Source organism: Kluyveromyces lactis, assembly GCF_000002515.2.
Source record: "Kluyveromyces lactis strain NRRL Y-1140 chromosome E complete sequence".
Taxonomy (NCBI): Eukaryota; Fungi; Ascomycota; class Saccharomycetes; order Saccharomycetales; family Saccharomycetaceae; genus Kluyveromyces; species Kluyveromyces lactis.
Window position 1 is genome coordinate 1,708,942 of NC_006041.1, and position 26,954 is coordinate 1,735,895.

At 39.1% G+C, this 26,954-nt stretch overlaps 15 protein-coding genes across 15 annotated transcripts; 9 read left to right on the top strand and 6 right to left on the bottom strand.

Moving 5' to 3' along the window:
* Positions 1-393: 393 nt before the first annotated feature.
* Positions 394-2,697, top strand: SCY1 (Scy1p; the record flags this gene model as incomplete). The annotated part of the gene is made up of 1 exon (XM_454820.1): positions 394-2,697. One exon carries the CDS (start codon positions 394-396, stop codon positions 2,695-2,697), a length of 2,304 nt encoding a protein of 767 aa, XP_454820.1.
* Positions 2,698-4,157: 1,460 nt separating this feature from the next.
* On the top strand, positions 4,158-6,377 carry NAB3 (Nab3p; the record flags this gene model as incomplete). The annotated part of the gene is made up of 1 exon (XM_454821.1): positions 4,158-6,377. The coding sequence occupies one exon, from the start codon at positions 4,158-4,160 to the stop codon at positions 6,375-6,377; it is 2,220 nt and encodes a 739-aa protein (XP_454821.1).
* Positions 6,378-7,049: 672 nt separating this feature from the next.
* KLLA0_E19251g (uncharacterized protein) lies at positions 7,050-9,026 on the top strand (the record flags this gene model as incomplete). The annotated part of the gene is made up of 1 exon (XM_454822.1): positions 7,050-9,026. One exon carries the CDS (start codon positions 7,050-7,052, stop codon positions 9,024-9,026), a length of 1,977 nt encoding a protein of 658 aa, XP_454822.1.
* A 481-nt stretch (positions 9,027-9,507) lies between these two features.
* MIY3 (Miy3p) lies at positions 9,508-10,554 on the top strand (the record flags this gene model as incomplete). The annotated part of the gene is made up of 1 exon (XM_454823.1): positions 9,508-10,554. The coding sequence occupies one exon, from the start codon at positions 9,508-9,510 to the stop codon at positions 10,552-10,554; it is 1,047 nt and encodes a 348-aa protein (XP_454823.1).
* A 544-nt stretch (positions 10,555-11,098) lies between these two features.
* On the top strand, positions 11,099-12,109 carry KLLA0_E19295g (uncharacterized protein; the record flags this gene model as incomplete). Its single annotated transcript, XM_454824.1, has 1 exon — positions 11,099-12,109. One exon carries the CDS (start codon positions 11,099-11,101, stop codon positions 12,107-12,109), a length of 1,011 nt encoding a protein of 336 aa, XP_454824.1.
* Positions 12,110-12,388: 279 nt separating this feature from the next.
* Positions 12,389-12,787, top strand: KLLA0_E19317g (uncharacterized protein; the record flags this gene model as incomplete). Its single annotated transcript, XM_454825.1, has 1 exon — positions 12,389-12,787. One exon carries the CDS (start codon positions 12,389-12,391, stop codon positions 12,785-12,787), a length of 399 nt encoding a protein of 132 aa, XP_454825.1.
* Positions 12,788-12,805: 18 nt separating this feature from the next.
* RSA1 (Rsa1p) lies at positions 12,806-13,834 on the bottom strand (the record flags this gene model as incomplete). The annotated part of the gene is made up of 1 exon (XM_454826.1): positions 12,806-13,834. The coding sequence occupies one exon, from the start codon at positions 13,832-13,834 to the stop codon at positions 12,806-12,808; it is 1,029 nt and encodes a 342-aa protein (XP_454826.1).
* Positions 13,835-14,584: 750 nt separating this feature from the next.
* Positions 14,585-14,959, top strand: MPC1 (pyruvate transporter MPC1; the record flags this gene model as incomplete). Its single annotated transcript, XM_454827.1, has 1 exon — positions 14,585-14,959. The coding sequence occupies one exon, from the start codon at positions 14,585-14,587 to the stop codon at positions 14,957-14,959; it is 375 nt and encodes a 124-aa protein (XP_454827.1).
* Positions 14,960-15,157: 198 nt separating this feature from the next.
* Positions 15,158-16,819, bottom strand: DDC1 (Ddc1p; the record flags this gene model as incomplete). The annotated part of the gene is made up of 1 exon (XM_454828.1): positions 15,158-16,819. One exon carries the CDS (start codon positions 16,817-16,819, stop codon positions 15,158-15,160), a length of 1,662 nt encoding a protein of 553 aa, XP_454828.1.
* Positions 16,820-17,008: 189 nt separating this feature from the next.
* On the bottom strand, positions 17,009-19,735 carry APL5 (Apl5p; the record flags this gene model as incomplete). The annotated part of the gene is made up of 1 exon (XM_454829.1): positions 17,009-19,735. The coding sequence occupies one exon, from the start codon at positions 19,733-19,735 to the stop codon at positions 17,009-17,011; it is 2,727 nt and encodes a 908-aa protein (XP_454829.1).
* Positions 19,736-20,010: 275 nt separating this feature from the next.
* On the top strand, positions 20,011-20,547 carry KXD1 (Kxd1p; the record flags this gene model as incomplete). The annotated part of the gene is made up of 1 exon (XM_454830.1): positions 20,011-20,547. One exon carries the CDS (start codon positions 20,011-20,013, stop codon positions 20,545-20,547), a length of 537 nt encoding a protein of 178 aa, XP_454830.1.
* Positions 20,548-20,624: 77 nt separating this feature from the next.
* Positions 20,625-21,377, bottom strand: OXR1 (Oxr1p; the record flags this gene model as incomplete). The annotated part of the gene is made up of 1 exon (XM_454831.1): positions 20,625-21,377. The coding sequence occupies one exon, from the start codon at positions 21,375-21,377 to the stop codon at positions 20,625-20,627; it is 753 nt and encodes a 250-aa protein (XP_454831.1).
* Positions 21,378-21,709: 332 nt separating this feature from the next.
* Positions 21,710-23,431, bottom strand: KLLA0_E19471g (fatty acid desaturase; the record flags this gene model as incomplete). The annotated part of the gene is made up of 1 exon (XM_454832.1): positions 21,710-23,431. The coding sequence occupies one exon, from the start codon at positions 23,429-23,431 to the stop codon at positions 21,710-21,712; it is 1,722 nt and encodes a 573-aa protein (XP_454832.1).
* Positions 23,432-23,979: 548 nt separating this feature from the next.
* Positions 23,980-24,537, top strand: UGX2 (Ugx2p; the record flags this gene model as incomplete). The annotated part of the gene is made up of 1 exon (XM_454833.1): positions 23,980-24,537. The coding sequence occupies one exon, from the start codon at positions 23,980-23,982 to the stop codon at positions 24,535-24,537; it is 558 nt and encodes a 185-aa protein (XP_454833.1).
* Positions 24,538-24,766: 229 nt separating this feature from the next.
* On the bottom strand, positions 24,767-26,485 carry PWP1 (rRNA-processing protein PWP1; the record flags this gene model as incomplete). Its single annotated transcript, XM_454834.1, has 1 exon — positions 24,767-26,485. One exon carries the CDS (start codon positions 26,483-26,485, stop codon positions 24,767-24,769), a length of 1,719 nt encoding a protein of 572 aa, XP_454834.1.
* Between the last annotated feature and the right edge of the window lie 469 nt (positions 26,486-26,954).

Sequence of the window (26,954 nt, forward strand, 5' to 3'; positions counted from 1 at the left end):
ATGTATGGGTGCGGAAGATCACGGCAGTAGTCTGGCATCTTCGGAAAAAGACTGCCCACACGTGACCGAGTCGGAACATTGCGTGCCAGAACGTTTCATAACGAGTCGGTTTTTTTCGGAGAAAATGCGTCAGAAACGGGATGGGAATTGGAAACAAGTGCGAAACGACGTAGAACTGATCTACAATATTTATCTTTTTTCATCGTCTGAATGCTAACAATGTTTGTAAGTTCTTTTTAACAACGATGTCATACCGATAAGTTACAGATAAAACAGAATAAAGGGGAGGGACTTTGGTTTGTAGGTTTGGAATAACTTAAACTTCATAAAACTATATACACTGGCTTTAAGTTCCCCAAACTTAAGAAGTGTTGCTTTCATTGACTCTTTACGATGTTCTGGGGGTCGAAAAGTGGGATAAGTTCCAAGTACTCATATTCTAATACACCGACATTCACGGCTGAACCATGGTCTGTTTATACTGGGAAACCGAAATCATCTAGCAGTAGTAATAGTGGTGGGCCCATTGATAAAGTTTCAGTTTTCATTTTTGATAAGAAACAATTTGAGAGCTACTTGTTGCATTATGGGATTATCAAATCTAAAAATTCATCTCATGACAAATTATTTCTTAACGATGCGTATACCGTGTTAAGGAATCAAGTTAACAATTTGGCTAAATTCAAGCACCCAAATATTTTGCAACTAATTGAACCATTGGAGGAGCATTCGAAGAATTTTCTTTTCGTGACAGAATATGTTTCTGGTAGTTTATTCAACCTTTTCCAAGAGCAAGATTCAGTGACTTCAACATTCGGAGAAGAACTTTTACAGTCTAATGATACCAATAATTTGACCATTCAAAGAGGTATATTGCAGGTGTGTCAGGCGTTGGATTTCATTCATAATAAAACTTCATCTGTTCATCTTGATATCCAACCCAGATCAGTTTTCGTTAACGAAAACGCGGATTGGAAACTATCTGGCCTTGGGCATTTAATCAAATTACCTGAGGGTACCAATGTCGGAGATTTTACGATACCACAATACGATCCAAGGGTACCGACGTTTTTGCAGATTGATTTAAATTTTGCAGCTCCAGAGCTTGTAATGGAAGACACCTTTTCAGCAAGAAGTGATTATTTCTCATTGGGTCTTTTGATATATTATTTGTACTATGGAAAATCGTTGTTCTTGTGTGAGAATTCAAAACAAAGTTATAGAGACCAGTTCACGAAATTCGAAAGAAAAATTGCTTCCTTGAGTTGGGACGCAGTGTTCCAAAAAGTACCACAGACACTTAGATTCTGTTTACCTCGTTTAATGAACCGTGACATATATTCCAGGTATGATAATATCGTGGAATTTTTGGACAACGATTTCTTCAAAGACCCGCTGATCCAGACTTTAATCTTCTTGGACGATCTACCAACGAAGAACATAGATGAAAAGACAATATTCTTAACAGGACTTATAACGCTCTTGCCAAAATATCCAGCACAACTTTTACAAAAAAAATTCTTGCCCATACTACTGAACAATTTGGACTTGTTGTGTTCTATGAAGGAAACTGCTGATGAATGTCTTCAAATCAATTTGGAAGTGATATTGCTCATCGGTAAGAATTTGTCTCAATTGTCATTCACTGAGAAGATCACTAACCATATCATAGGCTCCGCAAACGGGAAAGTCATCTTGGAACACGGTGCCAGTGGACTAATCAAACACCTTTCCATCCTACAAATAAAACTAAAGAAGGACGCATTTGATAAATCATTATTGAAACCATTATACGAATATACATGCGAATCGCAAGAAAACCCTAACATACAAGAGAGCCTACTAAATCAGTTGCCCATTGCATTAGAAACATTCGATTTCGCTACGGTAAAGAACTTTCTATCCCCATTGATACAGAAATTGTTTACAAAGACGACTAGCCTGACTGTGAAAAATGCATGCATATCTTGCTTCCAAACTATGATCCAATCCAACGCAATGGATACCTACATGATCCAAGAGACGTTGTTCCCATTGATAAAATCAATGAAGAGTAGAGACTCACGGATTCTAATGAAATTCCTAGAATTCTTCCCACATTTATACACAGCTATCCAAGACAAAGAAGAACTCATCACAGAATCGTTCATCCCGCTAATGTTCGCATTCTCAATGGCCCCAACGCTTAATACCTCGCAATTCAACTCCTATTCTAATTCGTTCAACAACATTGTATCACAAATACAGAAAAGACATGTACAACAGTTGAAGACGGAACAATCTAAATCACAAGAACTGGAAAGTAAAGATTTCACGAAGATCATAGATACACCAATCGTTCCTGCACGTACTGACACGGACAACGAAATATCGAGAAGTATCAACGTCCCAGTGATAAAACCTAAAGCATCTCCCTCATATCAGGCTACAGGAATACTTACACCAACTACTAATGATAATAGAACCACTACTGGTACTATAAGAAGCGGCGGTCCTAGTAGAGGCGTACCAAGATCGATCAGGTCTCCACCACAGAAACCAGTCAAACCAACCCAACCGATTACTACAAGTGACATTCCAGTATCACTACCACAAAAGTCGCCATCGGTACCTACCTCAGTACCTGCATCACCATCACCATCATTATCTCTACCACCAGGATTTGGCATAGCTCTCCAGCCCAATAAGAAAGCTTGAAAGGCAGATTACTCTATTTTCATTACCCGGACTTGCCCACCCTGATATCCCGTGCTTCAAGTACATTTCCTTCCCCATGAATGGCTCTCGACCGATATCTCGACGAGGAAATTGTAAGTGAAAAAAAAATAATAAAAAAAAAAAAACTTCTCACAGCTCAATATATACAGCTTGTCTTGAACTTCTTTAACTATTGACTTCTTTACCTTCTTCAACTTCTGTTTACATTCCCACTATTTGTCTAATTTATTTTATACAATTTAACTTTGATTCTTACCCATAATTGCTGTTTCTCTGTGTTTGCTGAATCATTACTTGACTGTACTAAGGATTAAACATCGTGGGTTACACATTTGAACATATTTATACACATCATACACAATGCATATGAGAGCTGCTACAAGGAATAACGTAACGAACAGGTTGTTCATGACTACTTTTCTGGTCGCATTTTCGAGCGTGGCATTGAGTTCGGCGTTGCCATGTCCTAGCCATACACTAGATTCTGATTCTCCAGTTCTTGAGCAGAAGGATGCACAGCTACAGGCGCAGAAACAGAAACAAACATCTCAAGATAATTAATGGACTGGAAGCTCACAGGGGGCCATACTTCCGGTAAATCAATCAGATTGTTCACTTCATCCCTCATTATTCTCCTCTTTTTTTTTTTCTACTGACGATACATGTTGGAACGCTGTTCTTATTGGTAGGATAGAGCCTATCTGAGAGTGCAGAGTTTTTTTATGAAAGCTTAAGACATAATATATATATGACTGCCAGCTGCCAACACGACCAGAGAAAAAAGAGCCCTCAAATTATGTTTTAACTTATTATTATTATTATTATTATCATTATCATTATATTCATTCATTCCTGTTGTTGGTGTGCGTTTTGTGTCCAGGGGACATCGTGTGCATCGTGTAAGAATATCCAATCAGGGCTTAAAACACTATAAACGGACTTTTGTATTTATTCCACTCCCAGGTGGTTGGATCATTGCATAATATTTAAATATCTACCCCTACCTCTGTGTAAATATTGAAAGATAGCTTCAACCTAATCATGTCCTACTATTCTAATGAGAAAGATAAAGATCGATGTGATTATGTCAGTTGTTACCCGGTGTATCTGAAATTAGCATTTGATTTTGACAAATCGAGAAAAGCATTAGTTTAACCAATTCTTTTCACTGTGTATATTTAAGGAATGCTGAAGGAATCAAGTTGTACCAAACAATCACTTGCCTGTCACTGGATAATACTAGTGGACATCACACGTCAGGATAGTTACCGATACATTGTTAGTATTTTTTTTCCGTCTTCTCGAATTCTTTTCTATAAAAAGATACGACCATAAACTACAAAACTGTATCTTGACTATTTCCCAAAGTATATTCTTGATAACAAAGATCCACCTGAACTAACGTTATACAACGCTCTTGTGTTAGCTAGTTACCAGCCATGTCTGTCGAATCTGCTTCAAACAAGAGTTCAGCCGAACCTGCCCAGGGGGAGACACCGATTCTGAATAATGAAGAAGTAACTGAAATTACACAACCTGCTGCAGTAGAAACAGATGGACAGCTAGAGCATCCAGAAGATGGTAGCAACAACACTCCTGTTAACAGCGAATTGCAGGCAGGTTCGGATGTTCAAGCGGAACAACCAATTCATGTAGAGGCTCCAGAAGAGGTTGCCGCTTCTGAGGAAGAACAACAACATCCAGATGTCCCCGAAACTGCTGTGGAGCTTAAAGGCGAACAAGAAGAAGTCAATAATGGTGCTGGCGGTGCAGAAAACTCTCCCGTTTCTTCCCCATCTTCTAGTTCTTCTCCTTCAAGTAGTGACACTGGTGGTGACGATGATGAAGTCGAAAGAGAAGAAGAAGAGCAAGAAGAGAAACTGACAAACGATATCGAAAGTGAGGAAAAACAATTGCCTGGAGAATCAGACAATATTGATAAAGCTCTCCTTGAGAAACAGTTCAAACTAATCAAGGAAGCTTGTATTTTGCAAAACCCTTCTTTCAAAAATGCTTCCGAGCAAGAACAAATTTCTGCTTTAATTGCTATTCTCAACTCTGATCCTCAGACAGCAATGCCGCATGCGGCTCCTGTTGCCACTTCTACTACAACGGCAGCATCCGAATCAAAAGGCAAGAACGTTCGTTTCCCACGTCCAAACATGTCCCAGCCAATGTCTGCCGAGGAGAAGGAGAGATATTCAGAATATTTAAACGGTGAGACTAAGATTACAGAGATTCAATCTTTTCCACCAAAATCAAGATTGTTCATTGGTAACTTACCTCTGAAAAACGTTACGAAAGAGGACTTATTCCGTATATTCTCACCTTATGGTCATATTTTTCAAATCAACATCAAGAATGCTTTTGGTTTCATTCAGTACGATAACCAAAGATCCGTGCTAGATGCCATTGAATGTGAATCTGAGGAAATGAATTTCGGTAAGAAGCTAATCTTAGAAGTTTCAAGTTCTAATGCTAGACCACAATTTGACCATGGTGACCACGGTTCTAATACCAGTTCCACCTACGTCACTTCAAGCAAGAGAAACTACGATAACGAGGAAAACGACGATGAAGACATGTACAGCGATAATCATTACAAGAAGTCAAAGAAGCGTACTCCACAATGTCTAATATACGTCAAGAAGGCCGCAGATCGTACATATGCGTACAGTGTTTTTACCAATTTAAGCAAAAAAACCGGTTTGGAAACGGATATGGTAATCTTGAAACCAAGAATGGAACTAAGGAAATTGGTTAACGAAGCAGCATACGATGGTGTGTGGGGTGTGGTCCTCGTGAACAAGAACAAAAACATCGACGTTCAAACTTTCTACCTGGGTCCATCAGGTGAAACCAAATCCGACGAATATGTTGCTGTTTCGATTGATGAAGCCATTTCTATTTTCAACAATATAAAGGCAACGAAAATAGGGCTTCCAGCAAGATCACCTGTAATGAATGCCCAACCGTATGGAATGCAGCCACATAACGTCATGCCGCAGCAACCATACGGATACATGCCTCCGCAACAACAATACCCAGGTAACATGCCTATGATGCCTCAACAACAAATGTATGGTAACATGCCACCCACCCAAAACTATGGAATGCCACCACCACCACCCCCACAACAGGGCCACGGTTACCAGGGATATCCGCAACATCCACAGATGATGCCACAACAAGGCGGACTTGATCAAAACCAATTGTTGGCTGCGTTACAAAATCTTCCACCAAACGTTGTCTTGAATCTACTGCAACTAGCCCAACAACCAAATCAACAACAGCAGCAACAAGCGTTAGGTGTTATCCAACAAATACAAGCTGGAATACCATTGCAGCAACAGCAGCAACAGCAGTTACAACAGCAGTCGCATCCTCAGCAATCGCCGCCTCAACAGCCTCAACAGCCTCAACAGCTTCAACAGCACCAACAGCCTCAACAACCTCCGCAACCTCCGCAACCTCCGCAACCTCCGCAACAGCAATCGCCTTACGGTAATTACATACCACCCCAGACCCAACAAGATAACCGTTCCTCCCAAGATAACGGTAACTCCCAACAGCACACCCAAACGCAAGCACAGGCTCAAGCACAAAATAACAACAACGTCCAATCTCTCTTGGACTCTCTTGCCAAACTACAAAAATAATAAGGAACCCAAACGAACTTCTTTGTATACTATCTTCATCTTAAAGGAATCTTCTTTTTTACATATCTTGCATACATCTTCTACTATCCCTCTCTCGCTCTCTCTATATGCGTTTCTGCGTTTCTGCGCTCCTGCATCTCTGCTTGTTTCCAGCCTTCAGGCACATTACTTCTCAAAATCTTTAGATCTCTGGATCTCTGGATCTCTAGATATCTACATACCTAAATTTACAAACCGGTCTGATATCGAAAGAATCGAACAAGCCGGTTATCCAGTAGTAAATACATAGAGGGGCCAAGAAGCTCAAGAAATTAAAGAAAAAGGCAAGCTAAGAGAAGCTAAGACATACCAAGGCAAACCAGCCAGGAGTCCCTTGCAGGGGGTCATGGCAAACATCCTTCTACACCTGTTTCCTTCATACTTTGTTCGGAAACGGCACTGCCCTTTTTCTAATGGAGCGCTTCTCGGCCGCACTGTAGAAAATTTCTTTATATTTACATAATGAATCTCTATATAATAGAGCTTAAGATAATGGAATCTGGAAAAAGTGTCAGTGTAAGAATATAATCAGGGTGTGGAGAGAAAACAGCCGGTTAAGGTCCGTTACAGTTGAATAAAACACTCGTTGGTATTGATTGACCATTCTGCTAGGTGCAGGTATACTTCTCGAGTATGGATTCTACGTTTATCTCCAATTTAAAGAGCGCTCCTAATGGGCTTCTTTCCAAAGTTTTGTTGGTTGGAATCTTTGTCAATGCCTGGTACTTTTATTACCTCACTTTTAATTCAAGTAAATCTACCGGTATTAGTTTCAAGTATGGTGACAGTTTCAGTGAGGCACCAGGTGCTGAAATAAGTGTTTCAAATTTTAGAGATTTTGTTCGTCCTTTGGACAGAGACAACAGCAGTGCCATTTTTAACACTATAAATGACGCCTTGAAACAAAGAAATTCTGACATTCATTCTGTTGGTGTTTCCTTCATCCCTGCGGTGATTCCACAGGGAACATTATTATACCATGCTGGTGTAAGTGAAATTCCTGATTCGTTTGAATGGGTTGCATTTGACTATGAGTTTAGTTTGAATTTCGGAACTAGACGTCAGTCTAGGGGTAGAGCCTCGGGGAACCGAAACTCTAATGGACATGGGCCTGGTGGTGGACCTGGTGGTGGACCTGGTGGTGCAAAGCCTGGTGGTGGACCTGGTGGTGGACCTGGTGGTGCAAAGCCTGGTGCTGTGAAGAGGGCCGAAACGGAAGAGGAGAAGAAGGACCAGAACAAGAGATTTTCTCAGACTGCCAGTTTGTTGACGTTCCAAGCTACTAGAGACTTAAACAAAGTTATAATATTTGACGGTGGTAGTGCAGCCAAGAGTACTTCTGGCGAAATTGACACGCAGCAATTATGGTCTAATGTTATTGCCAAGCAAAGTGGGGATACGACAAATGACACCGAGTACCATATGCCTGAACGTTTGTACGCCAGTAGAATTTGTGAATGGGGCAAACCACTTGGACTTGATGGTTTCATCAGAGTTGAACTTGCCTTCGAAATGGTGATTTGTGATTTTAGTAGGGGATTAGAACTTGTAAGCAACACAACCATCCTTTCCAACAGTGACTTTGTGGGATTACCACCAGCTGTTTCCTTAACCAAGGAGAACGGATGGCCGATTGGTGATGATGGAAAAATCATTGAAGACCAGTTGACCGACGAACAAAAGAAGGTTTTGGATCAAGAAGACGTTTACGATAAATACTTAGGTGAATTAGGTGCTGGTGGTACCTACGATCATTCTAAGGCTGGTCAGTTCCGTGATGAAGGTGAGCGCAGAGCTAGAATTGATTTCAGATATATGATTACTGGTATTAATAGAACGTGGCTAAATCCTAACCCTAACGCAAGAAGATTAATCTCTGACACGGTGCCATTTTCACTGCATGAAGAGATTGTTGAAGATTTGAAACAAGTCTTGTCCTCAGATACTGGCTTTGATTGGCGTCAATCCACTGACTGGCAAAACGTTGCTAGAGACATTATTGGCAAATTCACACCAATGCTTTTGAGTGTGCATGACACTCTCAAATCCGGTACCGGTACTGCCGCGGAAAGAGCTCGGAAGGCGTCATTATACTATACCAATTTCGTTAGAAGGTTCCAGGATACTGACCAATCCTTTGAAAAAAGCAAAGAGTTCGCTGTTTATCAATACGCTACCCCAATGGTACCTTTAAGAACTGATTCTGACTTTTTGATCTGGTCTGCATTCGTCAATGTGATGACAGATGTCATCGATGTTATCTTCGGTGCTGAGAAATCTCTTCAATCGGTAATTAATGCATCTTTAGAAGGAAGTACACCTGCTGATATTGACAACGTGGTTAACGATGTCATAGCCTCGATTCATGAACTGATTGTAAACCTAAAATGGGTCGAATTAAGCTATCGTTGCGCTGAGAATTGTGGCTACGATGGATTCTGCTATACTCCATCGTGGGGCCCAAGTGCATTTGGATGGATGAATCCAAATGTGAAGAACAATCCTGAAACAGGTCTAAGGTGGGACGACTCCATTAACCGTTATGTCGTCGACGAAAAACAACAATGTGTTAATCTCGACACAATCTTGAACTTCAAACGTCAGGCTTAATGACTGCCCTTTACGTACGCACGTCATTCCGTATAAATTTTAACTAGTATACATATATATATATATATATTAAACAGTTGTTGTAATTCTGTAAGATAAGATAACTAAATTAGGTTACTCCTATGAGGTACAGCAAAGCACTCGAACTGTAGGGTGTCCTGGCGTCCGTGTACTCATCTTACTTCATGCATTGATCAATACCGATGTTGTCGAATTACCCGGCCGTTCGCGCCTAGTTGCGTTTCTTTATTTTAAGGCTATTGCATCCTGCATATCGGAACAATCACACCTACAATTTCTTATACCCAAGTAAAATTCAACTACCGACATACAGATCTCACCAATTGGTGTCGTTGCATCTTCAATCAGACATTTCACATATTAAGAAGAGTGTTTATTGAGCAAGTTCAGTCAATCGCTTTATTTCAGATCACAAGAGAACCACTTTTATAATTCATTCCTCCCACCCCTTTGCTGCAATATGGAATTTGAAACCAAAACAATAAAGGTCGATGGTTTGACCAGGAACATCTTGCTCCAGAATGAGAATGGACCATGTGCACTAGTTGCTTTGACAAATGTGTTGGTTTTATCACCGCAACATAAGTTAGATGCTAACGAATTGATTCAACTAATCAATTCAAATAGGAAGGTGACTCTTGAAGATTTGATAACAACATTGGCAAATATCGGTGTTATGATGGACAATGGCCAGTCGGAAGATGTGAACGAACTTTTACAATTATTGCCACAGCTACATACTGGTCTTAACGTCAATCCGGCTTTCAATGGTACATTTCAAGATGATCAAGCGTTAGCACTTTTTAGACTCTTCCAAGTGTCATTGGTTCATGGATGGATAGTGGATCCAACAAGAAACGAACAACAATACCATAGCGTTTCTCATTACTCTTACGATGATGCTCAAAACCTCTTGGTGCACGCTTACGACATCCAGAATAATGGGCTGCAAGTGGAAAATTCGGAGCAAATTTTGCAAGACGCTCAATATCTGAAATCGTTCTTAGCAAGAAGTGCGACTCAATTGACAGAGTATGGTATTCAGCACTTACAGCAGCTACTTCAAGAGCATTCATACTCCGTATTTTTCCGTAACGATCATTTCTCCACCATTCATAAGAACAATGGCGGCTTATACGTCTTGGTCACCGACTTAGGTTTCAAGAAGGCTTCTAATATCGTGTGGCAGTCTTTGAAGTCCGTAAAGGGGAACCAGGACTCTTTCTTCACCTCTGAGTTCCTACTAACTACCCTTGAACAGGCCACTGCTTCGGGTTTGGACCCGAATAGCAACGGATCTCAACTGGATGAAGAAACACCAATGACAGATGAACAGTTGGCCCGTCTATTGCAAGAAGAAGAAGACGCAAGGGCTGTAAGAGGTATTAGGTCGCGCCAAGATAGGAGGGCAGCTGCTACTGCCTCTTCAAATGAGGCCAAATCTGCTAAGAAGGGCAAAAATAAAAAAGCCGAAAAGAAGAAGAAGAAGAAGTGCGTCATATTATAAAGAACTCAGTGATCTTCATTATCTCTGATCTTTCTAACCAATTCAAACTCTGTTAATACAAGAAGACAGGAAGAGCAATTCAGCGGTTTCTTACTTACGCACTTACGCCATTTGTATAACTGATGAGTCTACACTTATGCTAATTTGTCTGTACTGACTTTAACCTTATATATCTAAATATATAGCTTTACGATAGAGAGACCCCTGTTTATGAATGATGAATCCTGTACGAAATAGACTGGATCTTGAATTCTGCTAGTCCATATTTTATTATGTATCAATGTTATATAAACTGTGCCAGTGCATATTTTTTCACAATACAATTTCGTTGTTCGATTTATCGTATCTGAATACCAAAGTGACAGTAAAAAATAAAGGATTCTTCTTCATCTTAAAACAAGGAGACGTTTTAAAGACACTAAGGGAGATATAGTCGGACAGTTTTCGAAAAAGGTCGGTAGCATAGGCATATTGTTAGATAGGACAGTGTACTAGCACATTTACGCCTTGTTAAAATAGTTACAAATTAGCTCTACATTCTCAGATGTATCAGTTTATTAAGACTCCGCACACAACAAGAACTATTGAATTTAATGGTTCTCATGGAATTGAGGTTATTATTGGGAAAGAAGTTAAGGAAGATGAAAGCAAGCATTCCAGCGAGTCCAATTTAATCTTTGATGATGATGACCTATTTGTTGAGCACGCTAAGCTTGTTGTTAAGAAACTCCCTCCGACGAATGATGAAGAGTCGCTTCCAATGAATATAGACTCATTCAGGATTTATTTAGAATCCTTAGGGGACGCGGATCGTATTGTGGATTTGGAATCAGCAGATTCCAATACAGATGGAAAGATAATTGATTTGAAAAACGGTGATAGGTTTGGGTTAGTTAGATTAGATGAGCCGGTCTCAGTGAATCAACAACGGGGAGCCAAACTCAAATTCAACTTAAATATAAGACCAGGAGCTTGGCCTTTCAACTACAGAATTGTGCTTACTGATGTGACAGATCAAAAATCGCCATGTACATCAAGGTCAAGTGACTTTCTGGACTCCATCATGCAGCATGTTTCAGACGAATCTGATTCTGAGAACGCATGGTCCAAGGCAACCGATTGGAACGAGGAAATTAAAGTTGAAATTGGCAAGGAGGATGAAGTTGTTGCTGTGGTAGATGATACTGCGCCAACGGTAGCACTCAAGCCAACCTCTGACCCCAGTACACTGAGCTCGTCCAAGGAGTCGTCTGTTTCTGGTAACTCTCACTCTCGTGCATGCATTTACATCAACAGTGACAGCGACAGCGACAGTGGCTATGATGACCATACTTTTATGGATCCAGAGAAGAAGCACCATCACTTCAAATGCCGCTATAAGAGAGGAAGAGGGAACAGATCAAGGTGGTCGACGTTTAGGGTGAATAAGGCTAAGGGGAAGAAATTTGGTAGAAAGAGAAGATTTGACTTATATAGTGGTTCATTAGGATTTATGTTGGGTTCCATTGGTACTTTGGGAGTTTTAGCTACTGTTGCAAATTTTGTCGAAGGATAAGTTTGGATTGTTCACCCAGCTGATAAATATCATTGAATGTTCCAACCCACACTCTCATAACAGTTTTTTAGAATGCTTTATTGAAGATATCAAAAGTATATATTTTGTTATTATCTATATTATATGTGATACCTCATGTCTGAAACCCAAATGAAACATATAAATGCTTGAAAACTTGAAGAGAAAAGGTCTTTATAAAGTGAAAATAGGGAAAGGAACTAGAATAGGCATCAATTCGGATTAAAAACTACACTCCCGGAGTGGTCAGTAATCCAACTCATGCAACTGAGAATGGTTGCTTCAAATAATGGAATGTTATCAAATCAAGATGAATCAACTTTTATTGATGAGCCCGCCATGAGCACTGATGGTACACAGAGAATACTACAAGTCAGTTCCCCCAAGATCGATACAGATAATCACAATATAGAGTACGAGAGTATTAAAAGCAAGGATAAGAAGAAACATAAGAAGAGGAAGAGCAAGAGGCATTCTAAAGGAAGACACAAAATGAAATATCGAGTTGACAAACCTCGGTACCACGATGATGCAAAATATGACGCTGATATTGCTGACAATAATAACGGAAAGGCATTGAATAAATTCTTCCCTGGTATCTTAATAGGAACTTTCATTGGTTCAGCTGTCACTAACTTTATATTGGAAGGGTTAAAGTAGTAAGCAAGATTTCCTTTTTCAAACCTCATCAATCGGTCTTTTCCTTGAATGGTTTCGGTATTGAGTATCACGTTGATTGAGTTGCCTATCATACCTCCTATTGGAGCGTCTATTCTGGTCATTCTTGTGATCTTTGCCTCCAAAGAGCACCTCTTTTTCTTCTTCTGTAAGTTCATATTTGAGATAATTGGCATCACCAAGTTCTTTGATGAAATCCAAGATCTTACCGTTTTCCTCTTTTAAGATTCTCTGATGAAGACCTATCGTCAAGTTTGGTTTATAATTAAACCTTTTAACTTGGTTTTGTATATTTTGAATAAAATAGCGCTCCTTTCTAGACTCCTGGAGAGGATTACGATTCAAGTCTTCGTCCTTGACGTTAAACTTTTCTCTGTACATTTCTTTCTTATTTGAAATCTTTATTAACCACATCTTCCTTCTCTCTTCTTTCCATTTTGCGATATCCTCCTCCGTTTTAAGCACTATTGAAGTTCCAGGTATATACAGATCTGATCCTTTGACGGTTTCTATGATATCTTCATCAGCAGAAGCTTCTTCTTCTTCTTCATCTTCTTCTTCTTTCCTTTTATCATCTTCATCACTTGCTATTTTATTCTCAACTAAAGCAGAATTCCTCAAATTGGTATTGGCGAACTTTTTGATAGGACCCTTCTTGGGTACTTCGATTTTGTCGTTTGCCTCTAAATTTGACTGTTGGTGCTCTATCACCTCTTCCTCTTCTTCTTCTTCCTCATCATCATAATTGATCTTGCTTGATTTTGTAACATCCACGTATGGCGGTTGCGCTTGATTAAAACCATACCAGCTCTGTTGATACTGGTGCGGATTCGGATAGAAAGGATGGTGGGTCCCATATCTCATTCCCATTGGTGCATGCTGCATAGCGGGGACACCGTATTGGTTGGGTTGATTCATCTGAGGTATCGGATAATACTGCATTCGCGTGGTTTGTAACGTATGTTGCAAAAGATTATTATTCACAGATCCGCCCTGTGAAGAGTTATTGTACACGTTTTGACCATTCATGTTGCTCGAATACTCTTCCCTGGGGCCTTTCTTCCCATCATATTCATTAATTGAACAGATAGAGATGAGATGAGATGAGATGAGATGAGATGAATAGATAATGAAAAGAAATTTCCTACGTTCACATACATAATGTTCTGGAGAAAGGTGTTGAAGTTTTAAACCGGTAACTGATGCTTCGTAAACCGTGAAACATATTCTGAAATATGTAACAGTCAAACAGGCTCATAAGGGTCCCCGCAAGTCATTCCACTGGTGCTATAGCTTTTACGCAGTGTCATCTATATCACGTGACCTTACTGATATACGTCTTCTTATTACCAATCATAAGAGAGACGGATTTTGACCAAGTTAACCACTGAGAGTAATCAGAAATCTATCCCCCAATATGTCGGCTTATAAGTTGGTGGTTATGCGGCCCCTCCATGTATGTAGTTTTATACCTCTTACTTCCATCAGCTGTGCAGTGGGTAGTCTCTCACCAACGGGTTTACCAGTGAAAATCGTATTGCAGCGGTGAATTTTTCAAGCTTCGAAACCTTGAAGACTTTTAAAGCTCAACAAAAATGTTTAAATGTTTTCAGAAAAGATTTAAAGGTACATTGAAGAACTTCTTGGTACTCGATCTGAGTTATTAGTTGGCCTCTCGTTTTCCCATTCATTCATTGTTATCCTTCTTTTTTTAGTTTGGTTTACGTTAATATTAACTCAGTAAATTATACTTCGGCAACAGTTTATAATCCCTGAATCATGTCCCAACCAGTACAGAGAGCTGCTAGTCAATCTTTGATTTCCAAATACATTAACAAGGAAACTTTAAAGTATGTCTTCACCACACATTTCTGGGGTCCAGTTTCAAACTTCGGTATCCCAATTGCTGCCATCTACGATTTGAAGAAGGATCCGGAGATGATTTCTGGACCTATGACGCTGGCTCTAGTGATGTACTCTGGTGTGTTTATGAGATATTCCCTAGCTGTTACCCCAAGGAACTTCTTGTTATTCGGTTGTCACGTTGTGAATGAAACAGCCCAACTTGTGCAAGGTTACAGATATTTAAACCATCATTATCTAGGTGGCAAGAAAGCTGACGCTACTGACGCCAATGTCGCCAAGACAGCCTAGATGCAAGAGAAAATGTAACCTGCCGACAAAACAACATTCTTTCTCCCATGGCTTAGATTACACTACTGTGTAGGTCTGTTATCTAAGATTTAATGCTAAGTTTATTTACGTACTGTATATTATATGTCTATATGTTCAATTACAGTTTATGAATTCATTTCGAAATGAAAAATAAAGTACTTCTTTCGTTCTTTATTATCAAGAGTCGAACAAACCTTTAGGTCTGTCAGCTTGTGTGGGACCCATGCCATCATCTTCTTCCTGTAGATTGAGATCTTCTTGGATTGCTTGTCTTTTCAAATTATTTAGATAAGCAGCCTTGTTCATTTCTCTTTGATGAGATTCATCTGTACCGACATTGTTCGATTCAATTGTTCCTCCCCATTCGACAGTTGTTCTCATTCTCTTTACTGGCTCGCTAATTGACGGCTCGGTTGTTGTGTTCGATGGTGTTGACTGGGAGCCAGTGTTTGAATTGGGAGTAGTGTTACTATTTTGTTTCCCCCACCTTTTAAACCTGAATTGCCTTCCTTCTTCGTCTTCGTCATCATCATCTGCTCCATCCTCATCCGTTATAAATAGTGAGCGTTTTGTATGTGGATACAGCATCTGCTTACTTTCCGGCCTTTGAAGCTTATCTGGTTTCACTACGGTATCCTTCTTGATTGGTGAAACTATCTTTTCTGGTGACAGGTTAAATTGGGTGACAGAATCCTCTGGTTCTTCGACCCTACCCTCGGTATCAGTTACCTGCACTAATTCCAATACAACCCCATCTTTTGTTATTTCAAAGAGAATGGGGTCACCAGGTTGGCAAAACCAGATTCTTATCATGTCATTTGTTTTCCAACAATTAAGTCCATTTAAGAATACTTTGAAATCTCGTAATTTGAACGTAATGCTCTTCTTAATACTTTGTGATCTGCTTGAAGGTCTCGAACCGTCGTTTTTTTCTGTTGAAAATATGCAGTAATGTTCTAGATCATTTGCGCTACATGTATTCGTTACTGTAACTGCTTGTTTGAGGTACCCTTGACTTTTCATGTTGTACACGGCTTTTGTAAATCCTATTATGGCTAGAGTATGTCTCGTCAATTCCAATTTTATTTCCTCGATCACATTAGACATAATAGAGTCAATGAAGTTTCTTAGTATTGATTGATCAAAACTTAAGAAGTTGATTTCGTCGTTAACCGTCAACGGTGTATTTTTCACTGTGCTCACAATATTGTGTTCATTGGCGATACCTCTATTAAACATATCATGTTCTAATTCTGTTTGTAAAGATTTGAAATAATCCACTAACCGAGGATCTAATGATCTGCCCTTACTTTTGTTGTTGTATACTGAAAGGAATTTTTGTTTATATTTCAGACTTAATATGATCTGAACACTTTCCAATGGATCAAAATTAACTTGATATTCTTTAGTTAGCAAAGATGCTGTCTTCATTTTGATTATGAGTTTGTTAGCTATAGTTTCAGAACAATTATCACAATTGTCGATAGTTAACATGTATTCTTTAATTGTATCCTCTTGTTTAAGTGATAATAGGGAAAGATACTTTGCATTCGCTTTGAAACTATAAATTGTGTGAAGAATGTCATTACAATCGGTGATCTGCTGCACTCCAGATTCACCAAATACAATCTTCTTCGGCTCGAAGTGATACTCTGTAAAGAACGACTTAGGAAATCGTACCTTGGCCATGGTCGTGTCTGTTGCATTCATGGATGATATCAATACACCATTTTCGGTGATTGTTATGAAGACATCAGGGTTTATTTGAGAAAGAGTTGCCAAGCATTTACCCCATATGGTCTGTTCATTCGTGCTGTTTATGGAAGCACGAAATGACATTGCAATGGCCTGTTGTCACAACTTCCAGTCAGAATCCCTTTATCTGGCGGTGATAAAAAACTCTTCACTAGATCTAAAGTTCGTGTTTTTTCTTGCAATTACGTGATTTATCTTTTTACAGATTAAATATTTGAACCTATGTCTATAAAGAAATAGTGCGAATGGATTAGTGATTATATTAATCTGTTATTATGATTCGTTTGGAGCTAGAGAAATTGCTGGAGTTGAAGCTTTTTCAGCGGGCTCTTTATATTTTTTCTTAGTCTTTTCCTTCTTACTGCCATCTTTGGTTTTCTTCTTCTTTTTCTTTTTAATAACTATGACTTCTTCTTTGTCATCTTGGATGGCTGTTAAATTGTCACTAATGTGTTGTTCTGCAAGTTTATTTTTTAGCTTTTCCAACTCCTCTTGATCAACAGTGTATTCACCGTCGTAATCAATGTTATCCTTTCGACTAAAATCAAAAGATTTGAATTTATTCGATGTGGAAAGAGTTATCGCATCTGAATGCCCAGAAGTATTTGATTTCTTCTTCCCCTCCTTTGTGATAGTGGATGGTGGAGCCACTACAATATCTGACAAAATTTGTACAGATGGTGACTTATTAGATTTCTTCTTTTTCGTCGAAATTTTGATGACGGGTTCGATTGTTTTTGTTTCACCCTCATCATCGTTATCACTCAATTCTATCAATTTCGTTTCTGCACGGTCAATTTTATCATCATTCAAATAAAACGGATTATCCAACCTCTCTTGTCTTCTGCGCTCTTCTAAAGCAGCAAGTTCTTCTTCTGTCATTGAAATGTCTTTCTCTGACGAGATATCCTGAGTTACAGATCCGTCAGAACTTCCAGCGCTTGCAGCAGATTTAACGCTCTCCTTGTCGGAATAATATGCAGCTTCATCTTCATATAGTTCTTCATTTTTCATTAATTCTTCGAGTTCAACAGAAGATAAAAATGGAGTGTCTAAATCGAGTGTTAACGCCTTAACCAACTGCTGTTGTTGTCCGTGTGACATTGGGCCAAGTTCATACTCATTGAAAAGACTAGGTAAAACGTCGGTAATTAATAGAGGTAACCCTTCCGTTTCATCTTGCAAAGCATCTTGACAGAGTTTTAACATTTCATAGAACTCTACGCTTCGTTCTTGTATATCAAAATTCGTTGATCTGTATTTTTGTTCCATGAATGCGATTAGTGTAGAAAGAAGATCTGATATTTCAGATTTGGTTCTACCCTCTGTGTTAGCATAGGTTGAGAATAATTTCACTAATGCAGGAATCATTGTCTGTATCACGGTGTCTGGAAGTTTATTGGCTTTGTTTAGGAGTATGCCAACGAGAGTGTCACAGTTATCAATTAACTCGGAATATTCCCCAAAGCACCATATTCCTTCCTTTAGTAGGTTAGGAAGCTTGGCGATAATATCATCGTTTGTAGTCAATTTGATTAATTGTTCTAAAGCCGCATCCCTCATGCTTGGAACTTTGACCATAATGTTTCTAAAGTTATCACCTAACAAAGTTGATACCTCTAAATTATTCAAATCTTGTGAAACTATACAGAGATCCGTCAATATTTTCAAGTACCAGTCGAAGTCACCATTGATATTCTCGTAATCATTTATACAACAGACATCTAAGACAGTCTTGGCAACTTTCACTTTATAGTTTAAAGGAATGTCTATTTGAACACCTTGATCATTGACATGCACTGTATCCACATCCACAAATTGCTTGATTAGAATTCTAACTAAATTTTTGATGTTGTCAGTTGATGCTATACCAGAGCATAATTCCAATACTTTGGTTCTGATCGATATATCCACATCTTTCAACAAGCCTATCACCAATTTATCATATTGCATAATGAATTCGAAGTTAATCTTACCAATATGATAGAACAACACACAACTGATGTATCTCAAGTTTGGATCAAGTGATTGGACAAGCGATTCCAAATGGTTCAAACACTGATGTGCGGTATCATAGTCATCTTCTTCCAGCATTTGACCCTTTACAATACAGTTGATCGATTCATAAATCACAGAAATGGCAGTAGTTTTATCCATCAATTCTAAAACTTTTGGTAGGATCTTATACCGTAGTTTTGGTTCTTCTTTCGAGAGACTGGTGAAAAGTTTCAACAATCTGATGATGATCCAATTGTTGTCAATTTGTATAAGCATCTCGTATAGAAGAGGAGAAAACTGTATAAATGGACCCGGGTTATGTTTCGCTAGCTCACAGATAACACTCACGGCAGCAGAGACAACCGAAGTATCCTCATCCTCAAGTGTTGAAACAAATTTGCTGAGGCCGTCTCTCAAGGATTCGGGATACTGTAAGAACACTTTGAATAGGGCAGTCACCGCTTTTTTTCTAACATATGGCTTACCACTGTTTAACATTAGAAACAAATCATCGCAAATATCTCTAGCAAGTTCGGGCGTTACTATTGTGGAAAGACCGCTTAACGCGACGCCCATCTTAACTGTTTCGTTGCTTAAATCATATTTCAAATCTTTCTTCAAAAGATTGGTAGCAAGCATTAGAATATCACTATCTTTGTAAAAGCTTTGAGATGCTGCCAAATACCCGACTCTCTTTTGCTGGAAATTGTTACTGCTCATAACCTCCAAAACGTGGAAGTTGGCCCACGCCATATCAAAACCGTACATCTCCAAATATGTTAGTTTCAAAACAGCATTTGTCTTCATGTTAAAATCTGGAGATTTCACTTCCTCCCTGCATTCTACAATGGCTTGGTTTAAGAAGTCTTGGAGTTGCTCGGGCGTCTCGTTGTTAGATCTGATCCCTTTTATCAAATCCTTTAAAGATTTCTCAAAAAAGATGCCAAAGGGTCTTAGCCGCTTCTTCACGTCTTCAGCGGATGTACCATAAATACTACTCATATTTCTCGATACAGCTTGTACTGTTAACAATTGACTAACGGCCTCGATTGACTCTTTTGCTCACTTGTTAATTGATCAAGCTTTCACTTTGAAGCATTTCGTACATAGGATCAATTTCTGATTTTTTCAGCTTTCCTTTATTTTACTGCAAAGAGAAGCCTTAGAGGTCTGAAGCCAACTTTGACATTTAGGTCAGATCAACTAAAGATAGACCTAATGCAATATATACAATTGTAAGGAATCAAAAGCATTTAGGTTTAATTTGGTACAGTGTAATGGATGAGCATCGATCAAGGACACCAAGTATAGATAGTAGGAATTATGCTATTCCAGAAGCGGATTACCTCCCGGCAGGCATTGACATAGATAGAAACGGTGTGTCTGAATCAGATGATTCTTCCGATGATGATGCTCAAAGTTCACTATTTCCAACAGAATCCAGTGGTACGTTGTGGATGAACCAAATCCAAGATACGCCTATGTTTGACTCAAGTAAATTTCTATTTGAGTCGGTAAATAATGCAATAAACGATATTGACTTTTCGGAATCCCTTGCAATACAAGCAAAGACATCTGCATTGATTAATTCGAAGAGCCGGGAGTTGAAAGGCCTTATTAAGCAATTACAGGAGAAAGTAGATTACTATAATGAAAGGTTTAAGCGCGGAGCTGTTGTATCAAGCCAATTGAAGGTTAACCTACAGATGCTTTCGAAACGGATTGCAACTTTGGATGACCTCTTCTCCAAACAGTTTCCTATCGAATATAATCAGTCGAAGGAAAAGGTGATGGAACGAACATTAAATGATTGATTATTGAAAAATATATATACATACCTTGTGTTTTTTATTGGAAAAGCCATTATTAAGTTTGTTGTTAAAGAGAGCAGTTATCCTACTCTCCACACTTCGACTCCAACTATGTGAAATTTGGAACCTTCTCTGCTTAAGATATCATTACCGAATGTCATGCTTGGGAACGTTACTCCTCTGAACAAGCCGTCGTCTATCCATAGACCATAATGTCCATCGCCAGCTCCCATGGACAAAAATGTGCTTGTGCAGTAGATAGAGAATTCGTTTTCCCCGGTGTAAGGAAATCCCCTCAATTGCCAATTATGACTATCTTGTTTACAATCATGCTTGTCATGCAATTGTAGGTCAGGAACTTTTTCCATTTTCCATAGAAAACATTCTCCGTTGCCATAATATCTTCGACTATCGGTAGGATGAAATGTTTCATTGGCATATCCACCAAATATTCCTCCCTTACGATCCCGTATCACTATGACATATCCTACCCTTGCATTATTATTTGTATCATACTTCAACTTGTCGTACAACGAATGTAGGGATGCTCCATGTTGTTCTAAACTATAAAGGAGAGTCCATTCTGTATATAACTGAATTCGTGTTGGCATCAGCTGGCGTAACTCTTCGCACATTTCCTTGCTGAGAAGTCTGTTTTTTGTCTTTTCGGAGTATCCAATCAAGTGTACTGGTGGTAGCGCATCGTCTTCTTCGTAATGGTTGTGCTGAATGGATCGACTGGTTTTCTCGCTACTTTCATCACCAATGCTGTCCGAAAGCACAGTTCCAAGTCCTTTACCCCAACTCTGTATTCTGTTACGAAAACCACTCATTACTGTTCATTGAGTCTGATAATGGGCGGTGTATATCACCAATTCGTTACTTCAGGTATTCGAGATGATTTGCTTACAAGAACAGAATGTGTGTTAAGGTTCCCTAAGATTAATTTTTGAATCTCATCATAAAAAGTGCACGTATTGAACAGTCACGTGCAGTAGTGTAAGCGATATGTTTACAACAGCTCCACGGCAAGCAGAACATTCACGTCGTATATGACTGGAACGGTATGGTATAATTTAGGTATATCTATATGTTTGATAATGCAATATGAGTGATAAACTGTAAAAATGTATAAATATTTGTTAATGAATACTCCAGAACATGTTTATTCTTGCTTCCTTTTTTCATTGACATTTGCAGCAAGCACATGCTTATTAGTATGAAATTCTGTATCCGTAGCTTCCTTCTTCATTGTTTTGGCACATTCCAGCATAGTGTGGGCTTGCTGGGCAATTTGTTGAAGATGAGAAATGACGACATCATTTCCAGCAGCAAACCCATAGATCGAATATTTGATGCCAACTTTATCACAGAATTTTATCACTAGTGATTGTGCGTCTCTCAAATTATGTCTTGGTAGCCTTGGGAAAAGGTGATGAATTACCTGGAATTGCAAACCACCATGGAAGAAATCAAGCCATCTAGGGCAATCTACATCCATTGATGTTCTCAACTGTCTCATGGGGAAGCTTTCAGTGACTCCAAGGTCAGATGTAGACATCGCAAAATGTGATAATGTTATTTGGACGTGCACAATCATGGTAGCGATGTGTGATATCATAACATATTTGAAACGTTCTGCATTTGTCGGCATTTGTTTGTAAATGATTAGATAAAAGAACCAATAATTGAAAAAGGAAAGCCCAGCCAGTTCGTAATATCTGAACCAAGCAGCTTTTCCCCTTCTGGGACCTTGACCCAAGAGAACATGCATCCAACTCAACCGATAAAGGTTGAATCTACCAAAGCAAAGAATTGGGTAGTAAAGATAGTGTTGAATTGGGACGACTTTTTGGGCAAATTTATCAAACCAAAGAAACTTGTCGTAATAGGTAGAATAAACATTGTGGAATAAACGTGTGCTGACCGCAAAGAATGGCAAATGCTGGATATCTGGGTCGTGTACTGGGTCATTAGTCACTAAATGATGCACGTTATGGTTTCTCTTCCACCAACCCAACGACAATCCTCCGATCCATGAAGCAACAGTCATGCCTATGATATTATCGACCTGATAGTTATGTGTGATTGAAATATGGCCGGCATCATGAGCAATGAAAACAAGTTGTTGCCATGCGAATCCCAAGCAAATGGCAGATATAGCAAACCATTTCAACGACAACAAGTAGAATGAGATTCCAAAGAGAGTACCAATTCGCAGGAACTCTTTCAAATAGCGCACATAGTTGCATTGGTACAAACCAGCAGCAGTAATTTCTCCATGCAATTTCCTGTACTCTGATGCGATCCATTCCTGGTTCTTAACGTCTAACGATGGGAAATTCGTCAAATCTTCGTAAACACGTTCGTTATCGTAGTTTTCTGACACAATTGCTGGATCCACCACAATTTTCTTCTCATATGCTTCTTTCAAATCAAGAGATGGTACAACGCCTTGAGGTATTTTCGGATAAATCTTCACCTCAGCTTCACTTGCCAGCCTATCATTTTTAGGTATCTTAGTGTATTGATTGGATTCATCGACAGATCTCCACTTCGATGTGAGATTGATGTCATAATCACCGATGTCGTCCCTCTCATCAATCTTCGAAAACCTACCACCTTGAATCGGAGGCAGCATATTCTCCCATGGATAATCAATGCGGCCAATTTTCCATATCTTAAATTTTGTTATGGTCTGATCGTCATGGTATGCATTCATCTCATCGGTCGCATCGCGACCGATCATATGATAAATAGATTTGTCACCGCCAGGGTGAAACTTGATCCATTTATCCAGGTTCAGGACCGAATCTTCATATATTACAATCGTCTGGCCCTTAGCAATCCTATCAGCGATATCTCGCCTGCTCAAAACTCTACTCATACTGTAGTCTTTTAGCTCTTGACGCTTTCAAGTTCAGGATTCGATGATTTGATAAATAGTATCAACGAAAACAGGTGGCTTAGATAGTTAATTTTCTTTCCATTGGGCTTGTGTACCTGAAACACAATATTATATCTACTTGTACTATAACTATGATTGCATTGAACTGATATGTTAAAACCGATATACAGCTATTCTTCGTTTGCATATTGTACGTGGCTGTTTCATAGATCACCATATACATATTTGAATATTTATTCTATCTTACGGGCGTTATACTGTGGTGTACTTACTGAATTTTCCGGGTAACAAATATCATGAATATTCCCCTTTAAACGAATGAGAACCAACTGTCACGTGATAAAAAGTCTTTTGTTCCCGATGATGTAGTTTAGAGGTTTAAAGAGTCAGGCATAAAACCCTTGAAATATAAAGAACTGGTATCTTGTTATGAAGCCGAATGCAACGGTGTGTTGAGTTATATTTTGTCTAAAGTTTATCCAATCTGCAGCAGATCTGAACATTACCCAATTACTTTGTGTTTTTCTATGAGGGAGTTTTATCTATCATCTAGCATGTTGGCTAGTGAAACAGGGATCGCCTATGAAGTCAGTGACAGCTACGGATCAAGAAGATATGATAATAATGGCAATAGTTCTTCTGAAAGGATTCAGTATGTGATTTCGATGGCTCATTCACAGGGTTTTGATTGGAATCAAGATTTTTTTGCTACTAGATACGAGCAAATGTGTCAAGTTGTGTATGACGGTCATGTTGACAGCATTGAATCGGTAATTGAAGGGTTAAAATGCGAGGAAGAGGCAGTTACGGAAAAAACTAGTGAAAACGAAGATGAAAATATGGATCATGATGGCAGGCCCATTACTCTTTCCTCCAAAGACACAAATACACACTACCGTTACTCTCCGCAGGTTTATCGAAGGATCAGTGATGCTTTTATTAGACCAAGACGTAAATCCGACAGAAGTATATCATTTTCTGCTGATAGGGAACAGGGAAACTTTAAACGTACAGAAGTGACCGTTATCGATGTAGAATCAGAAACTCTGGAGAACAAACTCCTCAAAAGCCTTGTAAGATCATAATTTGTAAATTTCGTTGGCAGAATGTCTCTTTTTTATTAGTACATGTTCATACAGGATATATACGCCGCCGAAAATGTATTAATGGGTAAGTAACCTAGAAAGGACGTACTATGTTGCAACTAGTCTAGAGATTTTTGACTGGAGGTTCATTTTAATTCTGTTTTATCCTTATAGAGAATTAGGAATATGCATTATATATTGTACAATAGTGAAACTGTGTGACGAGAATTTAATCTTCATCTTCTTCGTCGTCTTCTTCCTCATCGTTTTGATCCTCCACAGTGAGCACAGTTTCTGGGTTGTCGTTTTTGGTATACTTTCTAGCGATTCTTGAACTTTTCCCCAGAGCTATGGCCTCTTCTCTTGCTCGTTGTTGTAAGGTTTTAAGCTCTGGTTGGAAACTCTTTCTAACAGATCTGTTTGTGAACACATCCCATAATTTTAGACCGGGGCTCACACCACCAACAACCATATTACCTGCAATTTCAATATCTGGTGCGAATGAAGTGGTTAATACATTTCCTACACCGAAATCACGACTTAGTACCATGCTTGGACCTTTACCAGGCTTTGCGTCTAATGGACATTTCCATAATTTGACAGGTTTTTCACCCATAGCACTGGTTAACAGCATATTTGGAATATGTCTGTTGATTTCGACAGATGAAACACCTGCATCATGAGCCTTCAAAGTCCAAACTGGCTTAGATTCGGCACCATTTCTAATATCAAAAGAGTACACGTTACCGTTATCAGTACCGCAAATGAAGATGTTTTCATCAGCAAAACGGACACATTCGATTTCCTCTCCGGATGAAACGTTCCAGTATTTAGACATATCGTTGTCGTTTTCGATTCTCACATCGGACAATGCAGCACGAGAATCGTAACCAGCAGTCAATAACACAGAACCGTTTGATGGATGCCATTGCGATGCTGACACATTGGTATTTGAATGGATGTTGATTAACGAACGAGCGGCGGTTGCTGTGTTTAAATCCCATAATTTGACAGTATGATCTGCTGATGTAGAGGCTAAAACTGCTCTGAACTGTTTGTTATGTGCTAGAGATAGGATGGCATCAGTGTGATGTGTTGTCACATGTTTGCTTTTGCTCTTCTTCTTCTTTTTTGATTTAGTTGGTAAGGCGATAGAGTTATCTGTTGGTTCACCAAGAATCATATCAGGGAAAGCCTTATCAACACAATCCAAATTCCAAATCTCAATGGCAGGATCGAAAGTACCCACTGCAGCGAAATTTGCAACAGTTTCATCACTGTTTGAACCTGGCTTGTAATTCAAACATTCAACACAAAGTGGGAAGGCTGGTAACATAAGGTCGTGGTGTACATACAACGAAGAATCACGAACTAAACCACGCGCCACATCAGGATCTTGTTCATCACCCTTTTCTGATGGAATATCCGAATCGTGGAACCCGGCACCATCATCGTACACATATACGTCCAAGTAAGAAACGTCATCTTCAGTTCTGGTAGCTAGGACCATGTTATCAGTCGGATAAACTTGTAATTCTTGCTTCTCTTCCACGTCATCCTTTGATTTTGGAAGGGAAATATAAGGATCTTCACCTTCTTCACCCTCGTAAAATTTGACTTCCTCGGATAAACCCATGAACATGGCATCTTGGGCGTTGGCTTCATCTTCTGGATCATCGTAATGCTCTAAGTCGAATTCTTTCAAATCGTCATCAACTGCCAATTGGTCCTTCAATGCGTTACCATTAGTAGTTGGCTCTTCCACTTCTTCTGTAACTTCTTCACCTCCTTCTTCAGCTTCCTGAGCCTCTTCTAAATCATGTTTGGCCTCATCTAAATTCAATTTGGCCAACTCGTTAATCCTTTCCATCTCTTCATCGTTAAGTTCATATTTCTCAGGAAATTCACTCGCGAACCCTCTTGGTACCCACGAAGTAGCAGACAACATGGTGATACTTCCACTTATCAAACAAATACACTGATTAATTGGTATATAAGAACACCCTGTATCAATACAAACAGCCTATAAACCATAAACCAGTCCCAGTTTTATCAACTACCTATCTCATCTCATCTCATCTCATCTCATCTCATGTTAGAAAATTTTCGAATCGCTAACCTCGAAAGAAAAAAGAAAGTAGATGGATTCGACCCCTGTTGAAACAGCGCAGACGGAAAGGAATAAGGTGTTAATGGCATCTACAACTGCAGTTAAGCCGCAATTATAAATCTCAAACAATTAAGCCCTTATGATAGTTGTCATAGCAGCTTGATGATCTTGAATCGAATGTTCTCTATCATTAATATGTAATTTTGTTTGCAAAATGTGCGACTTGATGACACCGCTCAGGTTAATCTGAAAAAAAAAAACGTTGAGCTAGGATTTGTCAATATGGGAAACGACATTTGAAACGACT